The sequence below is a fragment of the Herpailurus yagouaroundi genome, unplaced genomic scaffold, assembly GCF_014898765.1.
Source record: "Herpailurus yagouaroundi ecotype Mexico unplaced genomic scaffold, PumYag 183, whole genome shotgun sequence".
Taxonomy (NCBI): domain Eukaryota; kingdom Metazoa; phylum Chordata; class Mammalia; order Carnivora; family Felidae; genus Herpailurus; species Herpailurus yagouaroundi.
Window position 1 is genome coordinate 2741556 of NW_024412414.1, and position 23424 is coordinate 2764979.

At 37.8% G+C, this 23424-nt stretch overlaps 1 protein-coding gene across 5 annotated transcripts in view; it reads right to left on the bottom strand.

The window, feature by feature from the left end:
- PPARG (peroxisome proliferator activated receptor gamma) overlaps nt 1-23424 on the bottom strand; it is a 137335-nt gene that overhangs the window by 32240 nt on the left and 81671 nt on the right. For all 5 annotated transcript variants that reach the window (XM_040491940.1, XM_040491942.1, XM_040491941.1 and 2 more), the window contains 3 exons: nt 19499-19726; nt 17752-17921; nt 8803-8941 (listed from right to left, as the gene is read on the bottom strand). In XM_040491940.1, coding sequence (XP_040347874.1) covers nt 8803-8941; nt 17752-17921; nt 19499-19718 — 529 coding nt within the window. In that variant the 5' untranslated portion in view covers nt 19719-19726. The remainder of the gene's footprint in view (nt 1-8802; nt 8942-17751; nt 17922-19498; nt 19727-23424) is intronic.

A 23424-nucleotide genomic window follows, 5' to 3' on the forward strand; every position in this document is an offset into this window, starting at 1 on the left:
AATGTTTATTTATTTTTGAGACAGAGAGAGACAGAGCATGAATGGGGGAGGGTCAGAGAGAGAGGGAGACACAGAATCCGAAACAGGCTCCAGGCTCTGAGCAGTCAGCACAGAGCCCAATGTGGGGCTCGAACTCACGGACCGCGAGATCATGACCTGAGCTGAAGTTGGAGGCTTAACTGACTGAGACACCCAGGCGCCCTTATTTGTATGCATTTTTTAAGGGAGAAACTCAATTTTATTTTGTTGCTTTTGAGTCCTATGTAATAATATCTATCTACCGCACGTGAGGTGGTGAGATAAGGCACAGAAAGTGTTCAGCATAGCACGTGGCACATAGTAATGCTTAATAAACCGAGCTCTTGTTACTTGTGGATGAAGTGGTCTAAGTTAACCATGTTTACTGTGGACTATAGATAGACCAGACTACAGATATCATTTTGTAGTCAGGGACACAGACCTAGATTCTTTCCCATAGATACAGAACAAATCCTGAAAACCTATTCTATCTATGTATATCTCTATCTCTCTGTCTTTAACTTGTTTAAGGAATGGTGTACTAATTCTTAAACCTCAGTTTCTACCCATTGGGTAGAGCATCTGAAAACCAAGAAGAGGGGGGAATTCTCCCTTTGGATTGCTGTTTCCGATAAGACTGAAATTAGAGCTTAAGAAATAGAAAACGATGGGGCGCCTGGGTGGCGCAGTCGGTTGAGCGTCCGACTTCAGCCAGGTCACGATCTCTCGGTCCGTGAGTTCGAGCCCCGCGTCGGGCTCTGGGCTGATGGCTCAGAGCCTGGAGCCTGTTTCCGATTCTGTGTCTCCCTCTCTCTATGCCCCTCCCCCGTTCATGCTCTGTCTCTCTCTGTCCCAAAAATAAATAAACGTTGAAGAAATAGAAAACGAAAGTTCTGGGTTGGGGACCAGAAATATAAAGGCTGAGTGTGCCCATATAAAAGTATATTTTTCCACATCTTCCACTATTGCTTCAAAGACAGAGGAAAATGCTCCATGTGTTCCTATGAGTCACTGAGGGAGTACTCTTGGCCTCTCTGAAAGACAATGAAATTAACACTACACTTCAAGTAGTCAGGAAGTCAACTTTCTAGTTTCAGCTCAGTGAAAAACTATCCAAGTGGCTTAACTTCTTTGGTTTTCAACTGGTTTATCTATAAAATGAGGGACTTGGAAAAGAAGACCTCTAAAATTTCCTTCTTTTAGCTCTAAGTTTAGCTATAAAATTCTATAAATCCTGACGACATATAATGTAGCAGAACATACTACACTCTTTCTTTCTTTTAAGCAATTTTTATCTAGTCCCTGAAGCCCTGAAGAAAAAAAAAAAAAAAGACACATTATGTCTGTTTTAAAGATCTAGCACCTTACAAACAGCAACTTCCAAAATACTGGCATTCAGTGTCATATAATTAATCACCTACAGAGAATTCATATTGCTTGGTTTTAAAAAAAATCTGTCAGTATCAGCATCAGTATGCAGCCTTCAGGAAGAAGAGGTTTGTAGAGACTCAATTTCTGGTGAAAGTGTATTAGCTTGCCTTTATATAATACACTTTTACTGAACTGAATGCAGTTCACTGCTACCATATAACAGATTCAGTACTGTGTATTTAGTGCTGATTTACTGAACACATGCAGTATTTAGATACCCTGCTCTTTGGATCTCGGTATAGTGCTAAGAAACAATATTTCTTTTAAATTTTTTTTTTCAACGTTTATTTATTTTTGGGACAGAGAGAGACAGAGCATGAACGGGGGAGGGGCAGAGAGAAAGGGTGACACAGAATCGGAAACAGGCTCCAGGCTCTGAGCCATCAGCCCAGAGCCCGACGCGGGGCTCGAACTCACGGACCGCGAGATCGTGACCTGGCTGAAGTCGGACGCTTAACCGACTGCGCCACCCAGGCGCCCCGAAACAATATTTCTTAATGACAGTTAATAACACGCTTTTAAAACACCTATCTAATTGTAGGAGCATACAAGACAAATGTTACTTAATTTTAAGCATTAAAGCGATTTTCAAAATAATAAATCAGAAAACAGAAGAATGAATTGAGTTGTACTAAAAGTATTTTTGTCTGTCAACATCTAAGGGGTGAATTGGCAATCATACTAGGCTTTTGAGAATTGGTAAGGCTATGTCTCATGGTCAATTTTAACATTTATTTTGTAAAAGCCTTATGTAAATAAGACATATAATACTATTGCTTTTAATAGGTCTGTTGCCAATAAGTTATGTTTTTCTACCCTTCTCTTTTTTTTTTTAATGTTTATTTATTTCTGAAACAGAGAGAGACATGGTATGAGTGGGGGAGGGTCAGAGAGAGAGGGAGACACAGAATCTGAAGCAGGCTCCAGGCTCCAAGATGTCAGCACAGACCCCCACGCAGGGCTTGAACTCACAAACCGTGAGATCATGACCTGAGTGGAAGTTGGATGCTCAACCGACTGAGCCACCCAGGCGCCCCTCTACCTCTCTTTCTTGAGAAAAAACTTGTGCATTCTGAGGTTGCGCAGAAAGTGCTGCCAGAGCAATCTAATCACTATCATTTTCTTGCTCCTCTAAGTAAAACACGGAGCAGCTTTAGCACTAATATGAAGTGATTTTTATTCAGGGGTAACATTTTCAAACTATCTGCAGAGGACATGTAAACATTTGTCTAGGTTTCTTCGCAAAGCAGAGATGGGCAAAACACCCCTGGCCTTACCTGACTCACTGATTCCCTGAAGTCTTACCAGAGATCATTGAATTCACTCAATGAACACCTGTTTGATGCAAGACACTGTGCTAGACAGACTGGACTGGGGGAACAGGAGGACAGGACATGTCTAGTAGGGGAGAGCCTATATATACACAGGTATTCTCTCTCATGTACCTCTCTTCACTAGCTCCTTCCTTTCCACCTAAGCGGATGTTGAAGATTCTAACCCTGGTTATAATCTCTTCAGTCCATCTTTCCTCCACCACTGAAACTACCGAAAGAGTAGTCTTTCTTCCTTGCCTGCATTTGTCACTACTTACCTCCCAACCTACTGCAATCTTGCTTACGCCTCATTTAAATTTCCAAAACTTTGCTCTTAAAAGTCCCCATTGCTTTTTCTCACAGCCAGATCTAGGGGCCTCTTCGGAGTTCTTGTTTCTGCTTGAGCACTCCAGCATTCACTCTCCCAGCTTTTGCTACTGTTGACCTTCTTCACCCTGTGACTTTAAAATGTTCTCATTGTGGTTTCTGCTTTTCTGGTTCTCCTATCTTTCTGCCTATGTTCCAGACCTTTATGATGGCCCCTCTTCCTTCCCTTATATTCTGTTGTTCCTAATTCATTCTTCTAGCTCACAAAATGTGCTCTTAACTCCTGCCCTCTCTTTTCCTGAGATCTGGATCTTAGTTTTCTCTTGTTTCTATATTCCTTTATATATGGATGCTGGATATCCTGTAAGACCCTCAAATGCAACTTTAAAAACGAATTTTTGTTCTTCCCCTCCAGTTTCCTTTCCCTGTTTCCCTTTCTTAGTTAATTCATTCTGTCACCTGACTAGATACCCCCGAACAATTTTTGATGACCCCTCTTTCCCTCAGACACTTGCATTCACTGGTCACTGCTCCGATATTTTTCACAATTTAATTTCTTCTCACTAACCCTTCCCACTGTCTTGGTTCAGAATATTGCATTTGTCTTCTTATGAATTTCCCTGTTTCTCTAACTTATCCTTTTTACAGCTGTCAGTAGTTTAGATTTGGGCAGTATAGATCTGATCACTCCCTTGCTTTACAAAGCAGAGTGTGGGTGTCACAAGAAAGGTTTAAAACACAGAGGGAAGAGGGGGAATTAGAAAGTCTTACAGAAGAGAAGGCATTTGAATGGGGCCTTGAACGCCTGGTAGGATTGTGACAGGGAGCCAAAGGACATAATAAACAGAGGGAAAAGGAGGTGGAGGCTAGCTTGTAGGTAGCCACGAATGCCATGTGGGTCTCAGCACAAGCTACTACGTGCATCAGGACCTCTTCCATTGTTATATTTTCTGAAAATTAACATTTGGATAATTTTTCCTTTATATTACAAAGAAGACTTAAAAAAAACCCCAAATATTGAAATTTATACTTATTTGCCATTCAGGCTTTTCTTTTTTACAAGGAAGGAGAGAACTGACTTGTAAAATGCTGAGTGCCACAAATATCTGTGAAACCCTTTTTCTGGATTTTTATGAAGCTGCTGAGAAATTATTTTTAAAGTTGTCAGCATTTTTTTTTAAATAACAGAAAAAAAAAAACCCATACATTATATAATAGGATGTCCTAATCAGTAAAGCTAAAGCTTCACTAATTTTCACATTTATGAAAAGCATAATTTTCATTCAAATCTCACTGGCATAGGGGAAAAAAACCTAACTGAATGACTCATAAGTAAGTCAATTCTTCTCTACTTCACATTATTTTTTAAAAAGTAACAGGCTATACTTACAATTTTATTATTTAGTTCATACATGAAAAGCAGCTCCAAATACAAAATATTCACTATTCAAAATTTATTTTTATCTTATCTTATCTTAATTTTATTTTAGAGAGGATAAGCAGGGGAGAGGGGAAGAAGGGGTGGGGAGAGAGAGAGGGAAAGACAGAGAGGAAGGCAGATATCCTAAGCAGGCTCCATGCTCAACGAGGAGCCCGACACGGGGCGTGATCTCACAAATGTGAGATCATGACTTGAGTCAAAATCCAGAGTCAGACACTTAACTGACTAAGCCACCCAGGAACTCCAGTAGTCAAAATTCTTAATGAATAAATTATCTTATCAAAAATAAAGAAGTCAAGGGGCGCCTGGATGGCTCAGTCGGTTGGGTGTCTGACTTCAGCTCACGTCATGATCTCATGGTTTGTGGGTTTGAGCCCCGCGTCGGAATCTGTGCTAACAGCTCGGAGCCCGGAGCCTGCTTCGGATTCTGTGTCTCTCTCTGTCCCTCCTCCGCTCACATGCTCTCTCTCAAAATAAATAAATTAAAAAAAAAAAAAGGAGTCACATTTTAAAAATATGATTCATGTCAGGGATCTTGCCAACAGAATTTTAAAACAAAAATTATACTAAGAAAAACTATAAAAGTTTAAGTGTCCATTTGACTGAAGAAATATTAATCTATGTGAGCATTTTTATCAAGAATCTGTAGACACCAGCTTCACTAATTCAAAATGTAAAACAAGAAGCAGGTTATGCTATGATCACTTGGTAAGTCACATGCACCTCTGGGTAGCCTAGGAAGCTGGGTCTTTATTTCTGCTTTACTTTCATTTGGAGCTTTCCTCTAAAGGTGTCTGGACAGGGTATTGAACTGATTGTGCCAAGCGTGACTCACAAAGACTGGGGAGCCATCAGTGGAACTGGCCCATGGTCTAGAAATGATGGTATGTTAAATGACGAAAACAATTGCAACACGTGTTTATCCTGATCACTGCAGAAAAATAAAAACTTTGCTCCCAAAGCACTTCAGTCCAACGCTTGGATATTTTTCCTACCCAGTGCTGAAAACAGATTATCTGAGAAACAACTAGGTTCCCAAGGGTAAGAATTCTGAAATCCTCCTGTCCTTCTATGATGTTTAGGCTACATGTCACAATCAAAATGGAAGTTCCATCTGAAGATGGAACCAGACACCCTTAACCAAATATACCATCTATGTTCTTTAGCTTGGACTGCTCTAGATTTGTACTCTGGGGCTACATTGTTATGTGATCATCAGATGTAATGCCTTAAATTGCTGAGCAATTGATCAGAACATCTAGATGACCTGATTCAAGCATATGAATTATATTTTTATGGCAACAAAACATATAGGTGGAAACTTTTAAATTCATGTCAGATACCTACATATTTGAGAAGGTGGTGACACTGTCTATAATATATGGACTAGCTTAATGAAAAGTGAAAACTTCGGTGAGGTAGGTTGTCTGACTTATGCAGAATCATAGAACTTTCAAAGTTGAAAGGATTAGCAACCCTTGTTTCAGTGATTTTCCAACAATGTTGCCCAGGGCCCTGAGGGTTCCTTGAAGGTTACTTATAGAAGCCTCCTTTAAAGCTGGGAGTGGTGGCTAGTGGGCAACCTAATTGCACCGAATGGATTAAACAGACACCAAAGAGCAGAAACACAAGTAATAGAGAATGGAGTACATTTACTTCGGGGGATGTTCATCTCTTCTTGTGTGTACTGAAAGCAGCAAGGTGCCGATTTGGTACAACACTATAAGCCTCTTGATAAATTGGGTGGGTTATTATAGTGAGGTCCACTCAAAGAAAACATTAATATAATAACAAAATAATTTTAGATAGTTACTACAACCTCCTAGAAAACTTTGTATTTGGAAATGTTTCCTTTCTCAGGATAACAGGCAAAACTATTCAAAACCTCGTTGGCTTTCCCTTCTTGTGCTTTGATCAAATGTTTTCCATACAGCAAACACATTCCTATGAACACTTCTTAGAAGGGATTTTCTCAGTCACTGCTGCAATCTTGTAAACGTTGAACTGCATAAGTCTAATGCTAGAACATTCTTTTTTTTTTTTTTTTTTTTTTTTTTTTGTCTTTGCAAGAAGAATTAACTGAATACTCCCTATCAAGATTGCTCTTCTCTTGGGGTGACTCAGTTGGTTGAGCATCTGACTTCAGTTCAGGTCATGATCTCACAAGTCATGATTTCGAGCCCCATGTCAGGTTCTGTGCTGACAGTTCAGAGCCTGGACCCTGCTTTGGATTCTCCCCCCGCCCCTCTCTCTCTCTCTCTCTCTGCCCCTCCTACACTCATGCTCTGTCTCTCTCAAAAATAAACATTAAAAAGAAAAGATTGCTCTTCTCTCTAAACAGAATATTCTAATCACCATATAAAGTCAAATGATGACTTTATTATTAGGTTTATGATGGTTTTCTTTGAATTTTCTGGGAAGAGAAAATTATACCATCAATACTATATAGGTTGGGCTTTATTTTTTTTTTATTTTTTTTTTAAATTTTTTTTTTCAACGTTTTATTTATTTTTGGGACAGAGAGAGACAGAGCATGAATGGGGGAGGGGCATAGAGAGAGGGAGACACAGAATCGGAAACAGGCTCCAGGCTCTGAGCCATCAGCCCAGAGCCTGACGCAGGGCTCGAACTCACGGACCGCGAGATCGTGACCTGGCTGAAGTCGGACGCTTAACCGACTGCGCCACCCAGGCGCCCCTAGGTTGGGCTTTAAATGTTGTTTGCCTATTAACAATAAACAAAAGGAGGCATATTTTATGTGAATGTGTGCAAGCAACAGGAAATGTTACATCAATATGTGAAGTGACAAATTTAAAGGACAAAAAATAAATAGCATGAAAAGCAGAACTGGCATGCTTTTCTAGGCAGTCTTAGTAATAATGATTTCAAAGTCAAAGATTTCACCATAAAGATAAAATAAATGTATTGCAACTTGACTGCATCATCTAAAATATAACGCTTGACTTGAAATGAAAGAAAATTGATGGAATTAAACCAGTAAATTATTTTTGCAATCAATGACTGCAGTTGTATACTACTACACAGCAGATGTAATCAACTGTGAGGAAATTTGGACCAAATTTCCACTCTGTCCAGTATAGCTGACAGATTTCTTCATAATACATTCTTGCCTTCAGAGGAAATGGCCCATATTAATTATAAAAATATAATTTCGTAAACTATTTTTAAGAGTAGGATATCAACCAATTAGCGATTCTCAAATACTTTTAAGATTTCTGCTGTGAAAACCAAACATCTGCGTGATGGAATAAAACTAATTTTCACAGATGCTTTGGAGCCTTAACATATGAAGATTGACTTCAAATGTTATCTTCTTACCAGATCAGTTTTGAGACCGGTGAAGGCAAAAGAAAGAAAAAAAATAGAATATCCAGTGAAACAAGACTTCAGATTTTATTTGAACACTTTGGCATTTTAGATTTCTTGAGCCCATAATGAATTTTGAAAGAACAAATACTTGACAAATATAATACTATAAAGTTACTATCAAATTTGTTTTGTGATTTTGTTAACACCAATCAGAGCTAAATGGAAATCAAGAACTACTTCTTCAAATAGGCCTATCTTCCGTGATTTTACTGAGTTAGTTCTACAACACATGAAAACAAAGGTCTTCTACATTCTTTCTCTTAAGTCAACACTCAAAATCATAAGCTTGATTTTAGATACAGGTTTATAAAATAGAAATTTTTATTTTCTTATGATTCTATGGACACTGAAGTTTTGTGGGAGCTTAAAATCTTTGCTTTATCCACAAGCCTGTATGCTCTTTGAAGTCAAGGGTACTGCTATATCTATACTCATCTTTGCATAGCAAAGAGGAAAAAAAGGATATACTCTAGATTCTGATATTCCACTTAAAGTTCCACAGCCAGAAACCTGCAGTTTTCTCAAAGCAGAAAGAAACTACTGATATACACAAGAATAATGCCATTTTTAATGCTATTAAAGCAACATAAAAAATGAATCACAATCATTACATTCATTTGGAAATACTACAGTTATTTCTTATCACTTCTCATATTTTCAAGTCTTCTCTCCCATCATGGCAGATGCCAAACCACTGAAAGAAAGACTGCACACTAAGAGCCTAAACCTCACCTGAAATGAGAAATGCTTTATCAGCATATAATATTCTGAAATCTGGAATTTTGTGGAAAACTGTCCACATTTTCAGCAATGGCCCTACAGGCTACTTATCTGGCAGCCATAATGAGAACAGTTAAATATGTGTGCTAAGTGTTCACTTACCATTATGAGACATCCCCACAGCAAGGCATTTCTGAAACCGACAGTACTGACATTTATTTCTACTTTTTTTGTGGATACGACAGTTAAGGTCACACCTATCGTAAATGAGCTTCAATCTGATTGTCCTCCGGAAGAACCCCTGCAAAGGGATATGGAAAAAAGAAAGCAAATTTTAAGTCTTTATGATACATGGAAGCAGCAACATTTGGCTAAAGACACTGGCCTAGGTATCAGCAAAGGAAGGTTCTGTCACTGGTGACTTCAGACAAGTCATGTAACTGCCACAAGATCTCCAGTGTCCTTCTTTAGCTCTGAGACAGTGACCATATCCAACTGATGTCATTCAATGTATCTTGGCTCTACATTTGAGTTTCAGCACACTCTAAGAAGTGCTCTGGATTTAATGTAATGCAAATAAAACACCATGTAATCAGTTCAGTTTCTCTGCAAATCCTTCCAACAGCATGCCCCCAGCCTTTATTATTGTGCTAAGCCATTTGGCAAAGTTATAATCATTTCATTCTAAAACATGATCAGGGCCAATAAAAATCCACATGTGGACAATTTTTTAGAATTCTCTACGTTGCATAATTTCCTACAGAATTGGTTTCATTTACTTATGCGATTGAAAGAGTGCTCCATAACTGTTGTAGCCTACACACAAAAAAAGATTATAGGAAAGAACAAGAGAAGTAATAAACAAATCCTTAGACAACGGACTGCCATCTCAAAACAGCAAATAGGTCAATTCGAGGCTAATTGAATTCTGCTGTATTTATATTTTTTTGAAAGACCTAACAGAAATTCTAATTGGAAATGTTTGCTAATAACTCCATTTTTTGTTGTTGTTGTCAGAGTGTTCTTATTAGTTTCTATTGTTCTCATCTCCATGAAACTCAATTCTTAACTCTTTCAAATTTATCTGGCCCCATTTCGTGCAAAAACCCCTGAACTAGTATGGATTCTGCTGCTGACACACATTTTCACTTTCTCTGAATTTGCATCTTGAACTCCAGACAAGTTTCTACTGCTTACCAGGCATGTCACTTGGAAATCTAACAGCTACCTGAAACCCAGCATGTCCAACCCTGAAACTCGGGTCTTACCCTGCAAACTCACTTCTGGAGGCTTTCACCATTTCGGTTGGTACAAACACCCTCTCAGTCTCTGATGCCAAACTCCTTGAAATCACTCCTGACTTTTTTCTCTCACATGGAAAGACCTTCCTCTAAATATACACTTGCTTACTCGTCTCACTGCCTTCAAGCTTGCTAACATGTCAACTTCTCAATGAGGCTTATATGCCCTATTTAATACCATGGCCAGTCTCTGCCCCCACCTCTCTTTTGGAACCTCTGGTTTTCTTCACAGGGCTCTAGTTTCTGTTTTGTTTTGTTATTTTCTAGTAACAGTTAGGACTTTCTAACATACCATATAATTTACTTATTATATTTTAAGTGTTTCTTTTCCACCCATCCCCCACTGCCTAATTAAAATTGTGAGCTTCATGGGGAGTCACTGGATATGACCTAAATACAACAACAGTCTTCTAATAAAATCTGTTGATCGAATATGTGCGTCACTTAACTTCCTTTCTGGGCCATCTCTGATATTTTTTGATCCTAAACCATGATTGAGATATCACAAGGCCATTGGTATACTCTTTTCCTTTTCTGTTATCTTATTAAATGTAATATTAATTACTAACATGTAGAAAATATATGTAATTATAAAACATAGTAAGATAATTATTAGACATGAGCCCATAGCCCAAGATTTAAAATCACGACTGGAATAGTTATGTATTTTTCCCCTATCCAACTCCTGCACTCTGTTTCCCCTGGGCAAAGTAATCATTATTCTCAATTTTGTATTTATTATTTTCTTGACTTTTAAGAAAATACAGTTTTACCACACTGTATGTAAAATTGAAAAATACACTGCTTAGTTATGCTTGTTTGGGGGCTTTATTAAATGGTATACTTCATACAGTATTTTGGGAGTTTCATTTTTTAAAATTTAGTATTAGATTTCTAAAATGTATTTACTTTCTTGTGAAAAGCTATGATTTATTCATTTTCACAATTTCATAATATTCCATTCTATGACTAGTTCACAATTTATTAACATCTTTTCATGTGTTTTTAAAAATATTTTATCATTTTTTCTTTAAGAAGGCTCCTATCTTCTCACATTGATGGATGTTTAAATTGTTGCCAATATTTTGCTATTATAAACAGTGCTTCTATAAATATTCTTGTAAATGTTTTATGATGCACATGTACAAGAGTTACCTAGGGGTGAAGTTTTTGGATTGTACAGAGGTGAATGATAAATTTTACAAGATCATACCAAATTGTTTTTCAGAGTGAAAATATCAAGTTCCATTCCCTCTATCAATTGGTATTGTCAGACTTTAAAAAAAATTTTTTAATGTTTATTTATTTTTGAAGGACAGAGCATGAGCTGTTGAGGGACAAAGACAGAGAGAAACCAAAGCAGGCTCCAGGCTCTGAGCCATCAGCACAGAGCCCAAGGTGGGGTTGGAACCCACAAGGCATGAGATCATGACCTGAGCTGAAGTCGGACACCCAACTGACATGACAGAGCCACCCAGGCGCTCCTGTCAGACCTCTTAATATTTCACAATGTATAACAGAATCTAAGTGTGATCTTAATTTGTATTTTCCTGATTCTTTATTTCCTAGTTTTTAATTGGATTGTCTCTTCCTTAATACTGAATTTTAGAAATTTTTTATATATTCTAAGACAATAATCTGTTGTCTGTTAGAGATGTTGCAAATACATTCCACTTTCTATGCTGTACCATCTTTGAAATTTACTATTTCAGTCTCTTGTTGTTGTTTTTACTATTTATTTATTTTGAGAGAGAGAGCACGCACATGAGTGCACATGAGCAGGGAAGGGGCAGAAAAAGAGGGACAGAGGGAATCCCAAGCAGGCTCCATGCTGTCAGCATGGAGCCCGACATGGGGTTTGAACTCACAAGACCATGAGATCAAGATCTGAGCCAAAATCAAGAGTCAGAGGCTTAAACCCCCTCAGTATCATGTTTGTTCGTTTGTTTGTTTTTAACCTGTAAACGTTTTCATTTCACTCTCATTGTTAAAAGATTATAGAATACTCAGTTATCTTCACTTGGAGTTCCATGATTGCTGCTGTGGAGGGGTCTACTGTTAACTGACTCTAAAGTGTTTTTTTTCTTTTCTCATTGGTTGCTTTTATATATTCTCTTAGTTTTTAGTACTCTGCAGTTTTACTGCAGTGTGTCTCAGCATGCGTTTCTTTTCATTTATTTTCTTGGACATGTTTTCTGCATCATGATTTCACTTGTTTATCAGTTCTGACATTAATTAGCTAAGTGTTAGACCTTCTTATTCTAGCCTTCCATATTTCTCAACTTCTTTCTAGTTTCCATCTTTTTGTCATACTAATATTGATTATAAAAGTAAACATCAGAGCAATCAAATAAAACAACAAAAAATATATAATTACAATGAAAAAAAAGGGAAACATTTCTCAGCAAAGTTCATCAGTGATAAGAGTTCTGTACATTACTCTTCTATTGATTAGTAAAGAAGGCATATTTTTAATATTCAAAGATTCTATGAATCTTTCAAGAACTAAGAGGCTTCAATTTTTAGCAGGTTCTGGATAGCACATATTCTTTAAGGCACTGTGGTTCTCATTCTCAGTAATTTCTTTACATTTATCTTCCAGTTCACTAATCCTTTCTTCTATTATGTACAATATGCTAATTAACCCCTCCGCTGAATTTTTATTTTGATAATTATATTTTTCACTTTAGAAGTTTCACTTCACTAAACATACTGATTTATTTTCAAATCTGCCTAGTTGTTCCTGACAAGTCTAGTCTTGCTTGTTCATTGGGGTGATTCTGCCCTTTTTCTTGAAACAATTCATACACAGCTTTTTTCTCTATCAGGCATCCCAATTATCATTATCTGCTTTCCTTGTATAGGGGTGGAGGGGTCTAAATCTGTTTTTGTTTATTTTTGATAAATGTTATTCAAGGTGATCGACTTCTTAATATGCTTACTGATATTTTGAACTTGTATATTGACCTGAAACTGTGGGAATCCTACAGGGTCTAAATTGAGAAGTCTTTCCTCCAAAAAGAATTTGCAGATGCTTCTGTTAGAAGCCAGGGGCTCCAGTGACTTGTGACTATTTCAGATTCCCTTGAGAAAGCTGGCTCAATTCAAAAGCCCCAGACTCAGCTCCCTCTCACTGATGGCTCTGGATACTGCTATAGGCATCTGTCTTTGGTGCAATGCTGCACCTCCTATGGGCACCTATCACAAGAGAAACCCTGCCCCAGTAAGTGTGCCTGCAGGTCACAGCTCAAGACCTAGGGGTTTTTTTTGGTTTGTTTTGCCCTTGTTGGTTAGGAGAAGTTTTCCCTACCTCTTGTGAGATCAGCAATATCTCAAAGAATAGGTACATATATAGACCTATATATAGATCTTCAAGTTCTAACTTGAAGCCTCCTTAATTCTCAAATTGAGGTTCTAAGGACCTCTGAAGATTAAAAAAGGTATTTTTTTCACATTAAATTTTTTTAATGTTTATTTATTTTTGAGAGAGAGAGAGAGAGAGAGACAGAGTGCAAGTGGGAAAGGGGCAGAAAGAGGAGACACAGAATCTGAAGCAAGATCCAGGCTCTGGGCTGTCAACACAGAGCCCAAGACGCAGCTTGAACCCACAAACTATGAAATCATGACCTGAGCCGAAGTCAGATGCTTATCCAACTGAGCCATCCAGGCACCCCATTTTTTTCACATTTTAACAGAAGGCTAATGTACAGAACTATTCTCATGAAAATGTTGGTGGGAAATTTTGCTTGGATTTTTGCCATTGTGATCATATATGTTTTATGCTATTCCTTGAGTGCTTTTTAAAATTTGCACTTTTAAAAACTGATCCTCATGGTTGAACATACTGCTTAGCTAGCTTAAATGGGCAGGTTCCAGAGTATTCAGTTATCTGGCATGGCTGGAAAGGAAGGTGTTTTTGATGAGAGAATTATGTTACTTACAATGCAAAGTTTTGTTTTGACTCATACGATATCTGTCAATGTGTATCATATTATTTTTGTGATGATTTGGGGTCTTTCAATGTTAAAGGAAAATAATCCTGAATATTATTTATGTACTGTACATGTACATAAAACCATAAACTAAAAATATACACAAATTCAGCACACAGCTTAGGAGTTGCTTTGGTGTATATATTATTCAGTAGCCAAAGGTTCTTTTTTATCTAAGTCTGCAATATTAATAACCAAGAATCTGTCACTATTCCACTTTAATCCAAGCCCAATTCTGTTTATTCCTGTTTGAATTTCGGCAGGGATCACTAATATAAACCTGTTCCATTGACAATGTAAAAATGTTTCAGATGACCCACTAACATCTATCATAAGCAATACTAGAACTATTCTTTTTTTTTTTTAATGTTTATTTATTTTTGAGACAGAGACAGACAGAGCATGAGCAGGGGAGGAGCAGAGAGAAAGGGAGACACACAATTCGAAGCAGGCTCCAAGCTCCGAGCTGTCAGCACAGAGCCTGATGCGGGGCCCAAACCCACAAACTGCAATATCATGACCTGAGCTGAAGTCGGAGGCCTAACCAACTGAGCCACCCAGGCACCCCAGACTATTCTCTTCAATTCATAAACTAGTCTGCGGGTTTATGGTTAACTGTATTCTAATCATGGGCACATGCTACATTCTGCTGAAATGGCAAATGTTAAACTGCCAAAGTACCCTTTACAAAATACAGGTGAGTCAAACACATTTGTTTGTTCACTTTCCTGGCTTTTTGTTGAGTATTGTTGATAAGCTAAGAAGATATCTTTGATTACTGATAGCCACTGATCTAAATTAGCTGCATTCAGACTGCGGCAGCAATTTTGTTTAATTCCACAGCAGCAAAGAATGAGTATTTCTTCAGCCTCAATGCCTTATAACAGTGGTTCTCAAACTTTCTGGTCTTAGGACCCCTTTACTCTCTTAAAAATTATTGAGGACCCCATGAGCTTTTGTTTACGTGGTTATATCTACTGATACTTGTCAGACTAGCAATTAAAACTGAAAAATTGTTATGTACAAGAACATAACAGGCAAACATTCCATTAGCCACCAAAGCTATATTACTATTCCATGTCATGTAGTTTCTGGAACACTCCACTTATACTCCTGAGAGAGTGAGAGTGAAAACGGTAAATGACAACTGAGAATTGTTATAAAAGTAGTTTCAACCTCACAGGTGCCTTGAAAAGGTCTTAGGGAATCCACAGGCTTCCAGAACACACTTTGAGAACTACTGACTTATATGTGGAGAAGCCAAATTATATTATTCCACTAACATTTCTTTTTACTCTTATCTTTAAAATGAGTAGATATTGGGGCGCCTGGGTGGCTCAGTTAAGTGTCCGACTTTGGCTCAGGTCATGATCTCGCGGTCCGTGAGTTCGAGCCCCGCATCGGGCTCTGTGTTGACAGCTCAGAGCCTGGAGCCTGTTTCAGATTCTGTGTCTCCCTCTCTCTGACCCTCCCCTGTTCATGCTCTGTCTCTCCCTGTCTCAAAAATAAATAAACGTTAAAAAAATTAAAAAAATAAAATAAAATAAAGTAAAATGAGTAGATATCTATTTTGCCTTCCAAGGTTAGCATAACCTTCTTTGCATTTTAGTCTCAGAAGTCTGTAATCCAGGGTCTTCTTTGGATTTTATTAAGTGTTCATTCTCCATCTCTGCCTTAGGACCCTTTCTGTTCCTAATTTGATGGCATCTGAACTTTGTCCTTCTCCTTCTTGCTATTTTTCTTCTTTGCTTGCTTTTACTTTGTAAGTTTTGTGCCCTCAGGACTTAGTTTTTATTACTGTAACCAACTACTGTCTTTCAATTTTTAGCTGTTATCAGTAATGGCCACTGCCCACAAATACTGACATGATGGAACTATTTGCTTAAACGTTCTCGTTTTCTAAGCCTATAAAAAGCAGTAATATATGGAGGAAACTTAACCAATCACACTGTTTTTATTTACCAATGTTAATTACCAAGATAACCAAACAGAATGGTTTCTTCAGGTGTTTCTCAGAATTTGGCAACAATTTGCTCCAAAATTACATAAATCTAACACAATAAAATGACATGTTTTCACTAGTCACTGCAATCTTAAATAACTGACCATACCTAATGATTTCATTCATCACAGATATTTTAGTTTGGTTTCAATCACACAATGAATACTTATTAGTGTTTTAAATGAAAGTATCTCTCTGCCAATAGTATTTCAAAAAGTCATTTTGGAATTTTAGACCTTAGAGATGAATAAGACCTTGGATAAGTAATTCAACCAAGTCATTTTACACATGAGGTGACTGAGGGTTTATATGATTGGCTAGTAACTCTGGACAGGTGGCTGGGTGACTACAACCTTGTCTCTTTTCACTTTATTAGGTTGCCTTTAGAAAAATAAACTGAATTAAAGAGATTTTAGAGATCATCTAATTCAACCCCATCATTTTATTTTTTTTTTAATTTATTTATTTTTTTTAATTTTTTTTTTCAATGTTTATTTATTTTTGGGACAGAGAGAGACAGAGCATGAACGGGGGAGGGGTAGAGAGAGAGGGAGACACAGAATCGGAAACAGGCTCCAGGCTCTGAGCCATCAGCCCAGAGCCCGACGCGGGGCTCGAACTCACGGACCGCGAGATCGTGACCTGGCTGAAGTCGGACGCTTAACCGACTGCGCCACCCAGGCGCCCCAACCCCATCATTTTATAGATGCAAAAACTTAGGCAGAATGTGGTTAAAAAAAAGCATCTTATACAATATCTGGTGCATAGTAGATATTCAATAAATATTAAGTTCTGTTTTAGCTTAGGAACCCAGATGTTCTAACACCAGTTAGGAACCCAGATGTTCTAACACCTACCTAACTGCTGTTGTACACTTTTATTCTGAACAAAAACCCCAACTGAGGTTTGAATAGGATCTTACATAAGCAGTGTTTATTTTATAAGGTAAATATTTATGAACAATTTATTCTGAACCTTAGGGTATATTACAAATAGTATTTTTTACTATTTTATTCACTGAGTATATTAAAATTATTTTAAAAGATTACTTACTAAAATATGAGTTGGTTAAGAATTTCTTAGTAATTGGGCAGAATATTAATAAATATTTGAGCTTTCCAAAATACACTTTTCACAAAGAAGGGACTTGAGGAAAAACAGTATGTCTCTTCCAAAACAGTTCTATCTTTTTGCCTGTCCATCATACATGTCTCAGACCAATGTGAAATAAGAAAACACAGAGCACTGGTTAAGGAATCGTAAGATATATATTCTAGTTAGCCCTAGTTCTGCCACTTCCTAATGGATGACCATGGGTGGGTTTCTACATCTGTAAGGTGGCCATAAATAAGCTCAACCTCATGGGACTGTTCTAGGTATCAAATAAATGTATCTATCTATCTATCTAATCTATCAAGCCTTACATATACAAAATATCACTTGGAATAGTGGGAAAAAAACAAAACTAGAGGATTCAGAAAATCTGGGTTCTGGGTCACCTCATTGCTATTTTGTCATGACATACTGAACAACTCATTTAGTATTTTTTTTAATCTGCAAGATGCAAGGGTTGAACTAGATCAGTGGCTCAAGGACCAGTTTGGAGAGAAGGAAGTGAGGCAAAGCAGCTCTGCTTTCACTGATTTTCTTAGGTTTTCAAATGTATCATTTGAAGAATGGGTTTTACCAAAACAAAAGTTTGACAATTTTATCTCATTTCCTTGCTGTGTGTTCACAACAAGAAATGAAATAAGAAGTAAACTGTCAGAAAATTTTTTGAAAAAAAAAAAAAAAATTTTTTTTTTTTTTTTTTTACCTTGCATCCTTCACACGCATGAACTCCATAGTGAAACCCAGAAGCTTTATCTCCACAGACACGGCATTCAATTGCCATGAGGGAGTTGGAAGGCTCTTCATGAGGCTTACTGTACAGCTGAGTCTTTTCAGAATAATAAGGTGGGGATGCAGGCTCCACTTTGATTGCACCTGTGTACAGAAAAATGTGAGCAGATAATTATCACATGACAAACTGCTAAAAAGGCACTATGGCAAGTCTCCCTTATTGCCATGTTTATTATTTAAGCATAGAAACATTATGGAACATGAAAAAAAAACATAGGAAAAAGTAGGCTTTGTAACCACAGGCAAGTCACAACACCTCTGAGCTTCACCTGTAAAAATAAAATGGGGAAGGGTATTAGGTCTGTGGTTCTATGACCCTTCAACACCTGGTAGTACTAAAGCTCTGACAGATACCACATAGTATCTGAGACCATTAAGGTTATTTTGTTACATAATGTGCTGTACTTGGCATTCATCACAATATTAAACTATATATTTTATTTATTTAAAAAAATTTTATGTTTATTCATGAGAGAGAAGGAGACAGAGTGTAAGCAGGGGAGGGTCAGAGGGAGGGGGAGACACAGACTCTGAAGCAGGCTCCAGGCTCTGCGCTGTCAGCACAGAGCTCCATGTGGGGCTTGAACCCATGAACTGTGAGATCATGACCTGAGCCCAAGTCAGACGCTTAACCCCCTGAGCTGCCCAGGTGCTCCTATATTTTTATTTAAATATTGCATTTAGGAAGTATTTTTAAACCACTCTTGTCAAACACAGAAGCAACCAATGCTGTGGAAAAGGTACTGGAATGCCCAGCTTGAAGGTACATGAAAAATAAGAGACCAGGTTTTCCAACAATATTGTGTTAGAAAAGGTGGTTTGTAAAATAATTTTTGATAGAGTGAGAGAACCCATGGCAAGTAAGCACTACCTTTCTGCTGGGTAGGATCAGGCCTATTAAATTTCCATATTAGGCTCTAACTGAAAACCATGCAAATATAACGAAGTATATTATTTATCTTTTTGAAAAAAACTAGAAATACAGGAAGTTCTTACTGTCAAGTAATGGTTGCCAATTACATGGAGGTGGCTTTGGAAAACGAGCATATCAGCACATGAAGATAAAATCAAGGAAATAGCATCACAGAAATTCATTTTATCTTGAAAAGTGCAGTTTTGGTTTGTCTTGAGTCTGATGTTTTGACATGAATTTAGTTAATGGCAAGAAGATTTATCAATAGACTACAATGGCGAAATTTAAATTTGTGCAGAGAAACAGGTTTCAGTGTAAGTTACTCAAACTGCAGAATTAGGAAAAATGGACAACTTTGCAATTTAGTGATCATAAGTTATATAAAGTAGCAAACTGTTACTTATTAACTTAAGCAGCCAAAAGAATCCAAAGTTGGGTGATGGACTCTTAGCCTGAGATAAACCTGGTCATGTCATCATGCTGGAAAATGCTCCTATGAAGGAAAGAAACAAGAAATAAGGAAAGGAAAAGGGAAGGATGGAGGGGAAAAAAGAATAATCTGGGGATTTACACACTACCTTTCTTTTTGGTATACTGTAAATACCTAACATTTCAGAGATAAATGGATGAATAAATGAATGGTATACATTTTCTATAGAGTTTTAGTCTCTGGAGCATTTATTCCAGTGTTGAGAGGTTAGAACGATTTTAGTCTTAGCCATCTGAAAAGTGAAAATAAACATCATACTTTGGTACTCTTGGAGCTTCAGGTCATACTTATAATCAGCAACCATTGGGTCTGCTCTTGCGAATGGAAGGTCTTCATAGTGTGGAGTGGAAATGCTGGAGAAATCCACAGTGGTGAAGGGCTTGATGTCAAAAGAATGAGAGTGGTCATCCATTACAGAGAGATCCACGGAGCTGATTCCAAAGTTGGTGGGCCAAAATGGCATCTCTGTGTCAACCATGGTAATTTCTGAAATGGAAAGAAGAACAGCTATGGAGTTAGTCCTGAAGAGCAGAGCAATCTTCTAAAAAGATACACAGGAAGGGAACTTAAAGGTTCTTTGGTTCAGTGATCTCATCTAGGTTACCGTAATGAGAGAAGAACACATAACCACCTTCTGAGTGCTGTCCAGGCTGTTTTACTAAAGGAAAGAAGCCATCCCTTACCAGGATATCACTCACAGTAGAGAACCCTAGAATAGTATCAATGTGGTCAGCGTGCCCATGTGAATGTCCCACAAACAGTCCTGCTCTCGTTATCTCCTAAAGAAGATCATCAAATCAAGTATGCTAATGATTTTTATTATTTATTAATTTTTTTGTTAATGATTTTTTAAAAGGCATAAAGTTCTGGGACAGTTTTACTTTCTCGAAGGTAGGGATCCTAAATATTTTTCTCTTCAGGATAAAAATTTTGCTCCCCTATTTGTGTTTATAATGGTCTTGTGTGACAGAAAATTTGGCACATTAAATTTAGGTAAAAATTTATTCCTTAACTGCATTGTAAGAATAATTTCATTCTTAAACTTTTCTTTTTTAATTTTAGAGAAGAAAGGAGAGTGCACAGGCAGAGGAGAGGGGCTGAGGGAGAGAGAATCTCAAGCAGACTCTGTGCTCAGTGTGAAGCCCGAGACATGGCTCAATCCCATGACCCTGGGATCATGACTTGAGCTAAAATCAAGAACTGGACACTCAACCAACTGGGCCACTTAGGTGCCTCAAGAATAATTTTATTCTTTTAATTTTTTTTAATGATTATTTATTTTTGAGAGAGAGACAGAGAGACAGAGTATAAGCAGGAAGGGGCAGAGAGAGAGGGAGACACGGACTCTGAAGCAGGCTCCAGGCTCTGAGCTGTCAGCACAGAGCCCGACGTGGGGCTCGAACTCACGAACTGTGAGATCATGACCTGAGCCAAAGTCGGACGCTCAACCAACTGAGCCATGCAGGCGCCCCAAGAATAATTTTATTCTTAAAGTTAATTCAAAAATGAATCTTTTTAAGAAGGGAAGATCCCTCTATGAGAACTTCCTCAAATATTTATCTTTTCTGTGCATACAGTTTTCCTTAAAGAGGAGAAAGTGTTCTTCATATTGAGAATGGAAAGGTTAGAGCCATGTGGAAACATATCTGATTATAAATGAGTGAATGTCAAAATGAGAATCTAGCCCAGCATTAATTTTAAACCACCCTCAAACCAAAACCACAACAAAACAAAAACAGAAACAAGAAAACATGTAAAAGACAAAGGTAAAAACACTTATATGGATTCTAAGACCGCAAAATAACTTGTTTCATCAATTGCCTGCTGAGGATGATACATGCCACCTACATTTTTCAAAATATGATTTGCGGCCACAGTGAGTGAAATCCCTGAGGGATTTTAGTTCTTAGTATTTAATGTGGACTTGTGAGGCACCAGAGTGTGTGGACTTTAAACCTTTATGCGGTAGGAACCTCTCTGGGTATTTATTTATGTAGATATTCAGACATGTGAACCCAAATGGTACCTAATGGGTCCTTGGTTGTCCTGAAACCAGTTTGCTCTTCAAAGTGGTGCCAAAAAAGGCAGTCACTGAGTATTTTAACTGGTAACTTTTTGGTCAAAAACACTAGTGAAAAGCTGTGTGAACTTGGGACCGCTGACATTGGAGACAAAGAAATGAACTGTTCACAAACCCGAGAGCTCCTGAAATCACAGGCTTATGTGTCTTATTTGTAGTCATATCTCTATCACCTAGCAATGGGCCTGGCTCATACTAGGTGCTCATATTAAATACCAAATGAATTGATGAGGTGGCTGTGTGATGAGGCGGCTGTGAAATTTTAGCAGAACAAGGCAGGGAAGGGGGAGAAGTGAACTAATATTTATTGAAGTACTTCACATATACCAGACACATTCTATCTCTGATTCCATGTAACCCAAGATCTTATCCCCACTTTATAGATTAACCAGGACCAGAGAAGTAAAGTGACTTTCCCAGTGTCCAATAGATGGTAAACAGATGATTCAAACTCAAGATGGACCCAGGATCCTATTCTGTATATAATCTCTTCATTCTCTCATTGATGAAAACAGTTTATGGAGGAAGGGCTACTCTCCTAGGGGTATCTGTCAGGGGGCCTCTTGGTTTTTTTCCCAGCAAGCAGAGAGCTAAGGAATTTACTCTCAAAGGCTGACTCTTGCATGAGGTTAAAGATTCCAGCTGCGGTCTTCATGAGGAAAACAAAGTGCCTTGAAAACACAAATAAGGAGACTGTCCTATGAATGTGCTTCAGTGGTTCCAAGAGGACTCATTAGGCACCGTGTGGGTTCACATGTCTGAATATCTACATAAATAAGTACCCAAACAACCCTGTTATCTGAGTCACAGTATAAACACTACACAAGAAGAGGAATGTGTATTGGTGATAGCTTAAAGGTCATGCTGGGTCTCAATGACATCCAGAAAAACATTTATGCTCTAAACGACAAGGGCACCCATCAAACTGTGCCCTCTGTTTCACAATTCATTTAAACCTAACTAACCCAGGTCACTCCACTTACTTTGCCCTTCTCCTCAGCAAGCTTATTTTACATTTCTCTATCTCCTTTTCTGGGTATAACTTACTTTCCTATCAAAATATACCTCTTTTGTCTCAATTTTAATATCCATGAAAGTGGGTTTATCAACTATTTCTCATGTCTGCTGCAAAGTTCAACTGCAAACAAAATAAAGGTTGACTGAGTTAAAGGCAGTGTATAAGCATCTACATTAATACTGGGAAATAAAAATAAGGATGCAAAAAAAAATCTATGTTGCAAGAATAATTGGTTGCTATGACTTCAGTAACACCCTGTGAACCAAAGCCATGCTTCTTAATACAGGAATCATACTCCAAGGGGTCACTTAATTTATTGAAAAATTTGGGGGAAAATTTTAATGTTAAAATAGACATTTATGTATAAACAAATTGAAAAATTCATGTGATTTTAAAGATGTAATATCTAACTTAAAAATTGGTACCTGTAGTACATTTCATGGCCAAAAGAATGTCGTTTTTAAAAAAATAGCTTTGGGGCACCTGGATGGCACAGTTGGTTAAGTGATTAAGCGTCCCACTCTTGATTTTGGCTCAGGTCATGACCTCACATGAGATCAAGCCCTGAATCTGTCAGCGTAGAGCCTGCTTAGGATTCTCTTTCTCCCTCTCTCTCTCTCTCTGCCCCTCCCCTGCTTGCTCGCTCTCTCTCAAAATAAATAAATAAACATTAAAAAATAAAAATAGCCTTTATTTTTATTTATTTTTTATTTTTTAGAGAAGAGAGTGTGGGCATGCGAATGGGGCGGGGGTGTGGGTGGGGGAGGAGCAGAGGGAGAGTGAGAGAATTTTAAGCAGGCTCCTTGCTCAGCATGGAGCTAGATACGAGGCTTGATCCCATGACCCTGGGATCATGACCTGAGCTAAAATCAAGAGTTGGATGCTCAACTGACTGAGCCACCCAAGTGCCCCCAAAATAGCCTTTATTTTTAAAATCAGTTTTAGGTTTACTTAAAAGTTGAGCAGAAAATACAGAGTTCCCATATACTTTTATTCCCCTCCTCACTTTCCCTGACCCCTGAAACACACACAATTTCCCCTATTATTAACTTGCATTTCCCTTGTTATTAACACATGGCAGTAGTG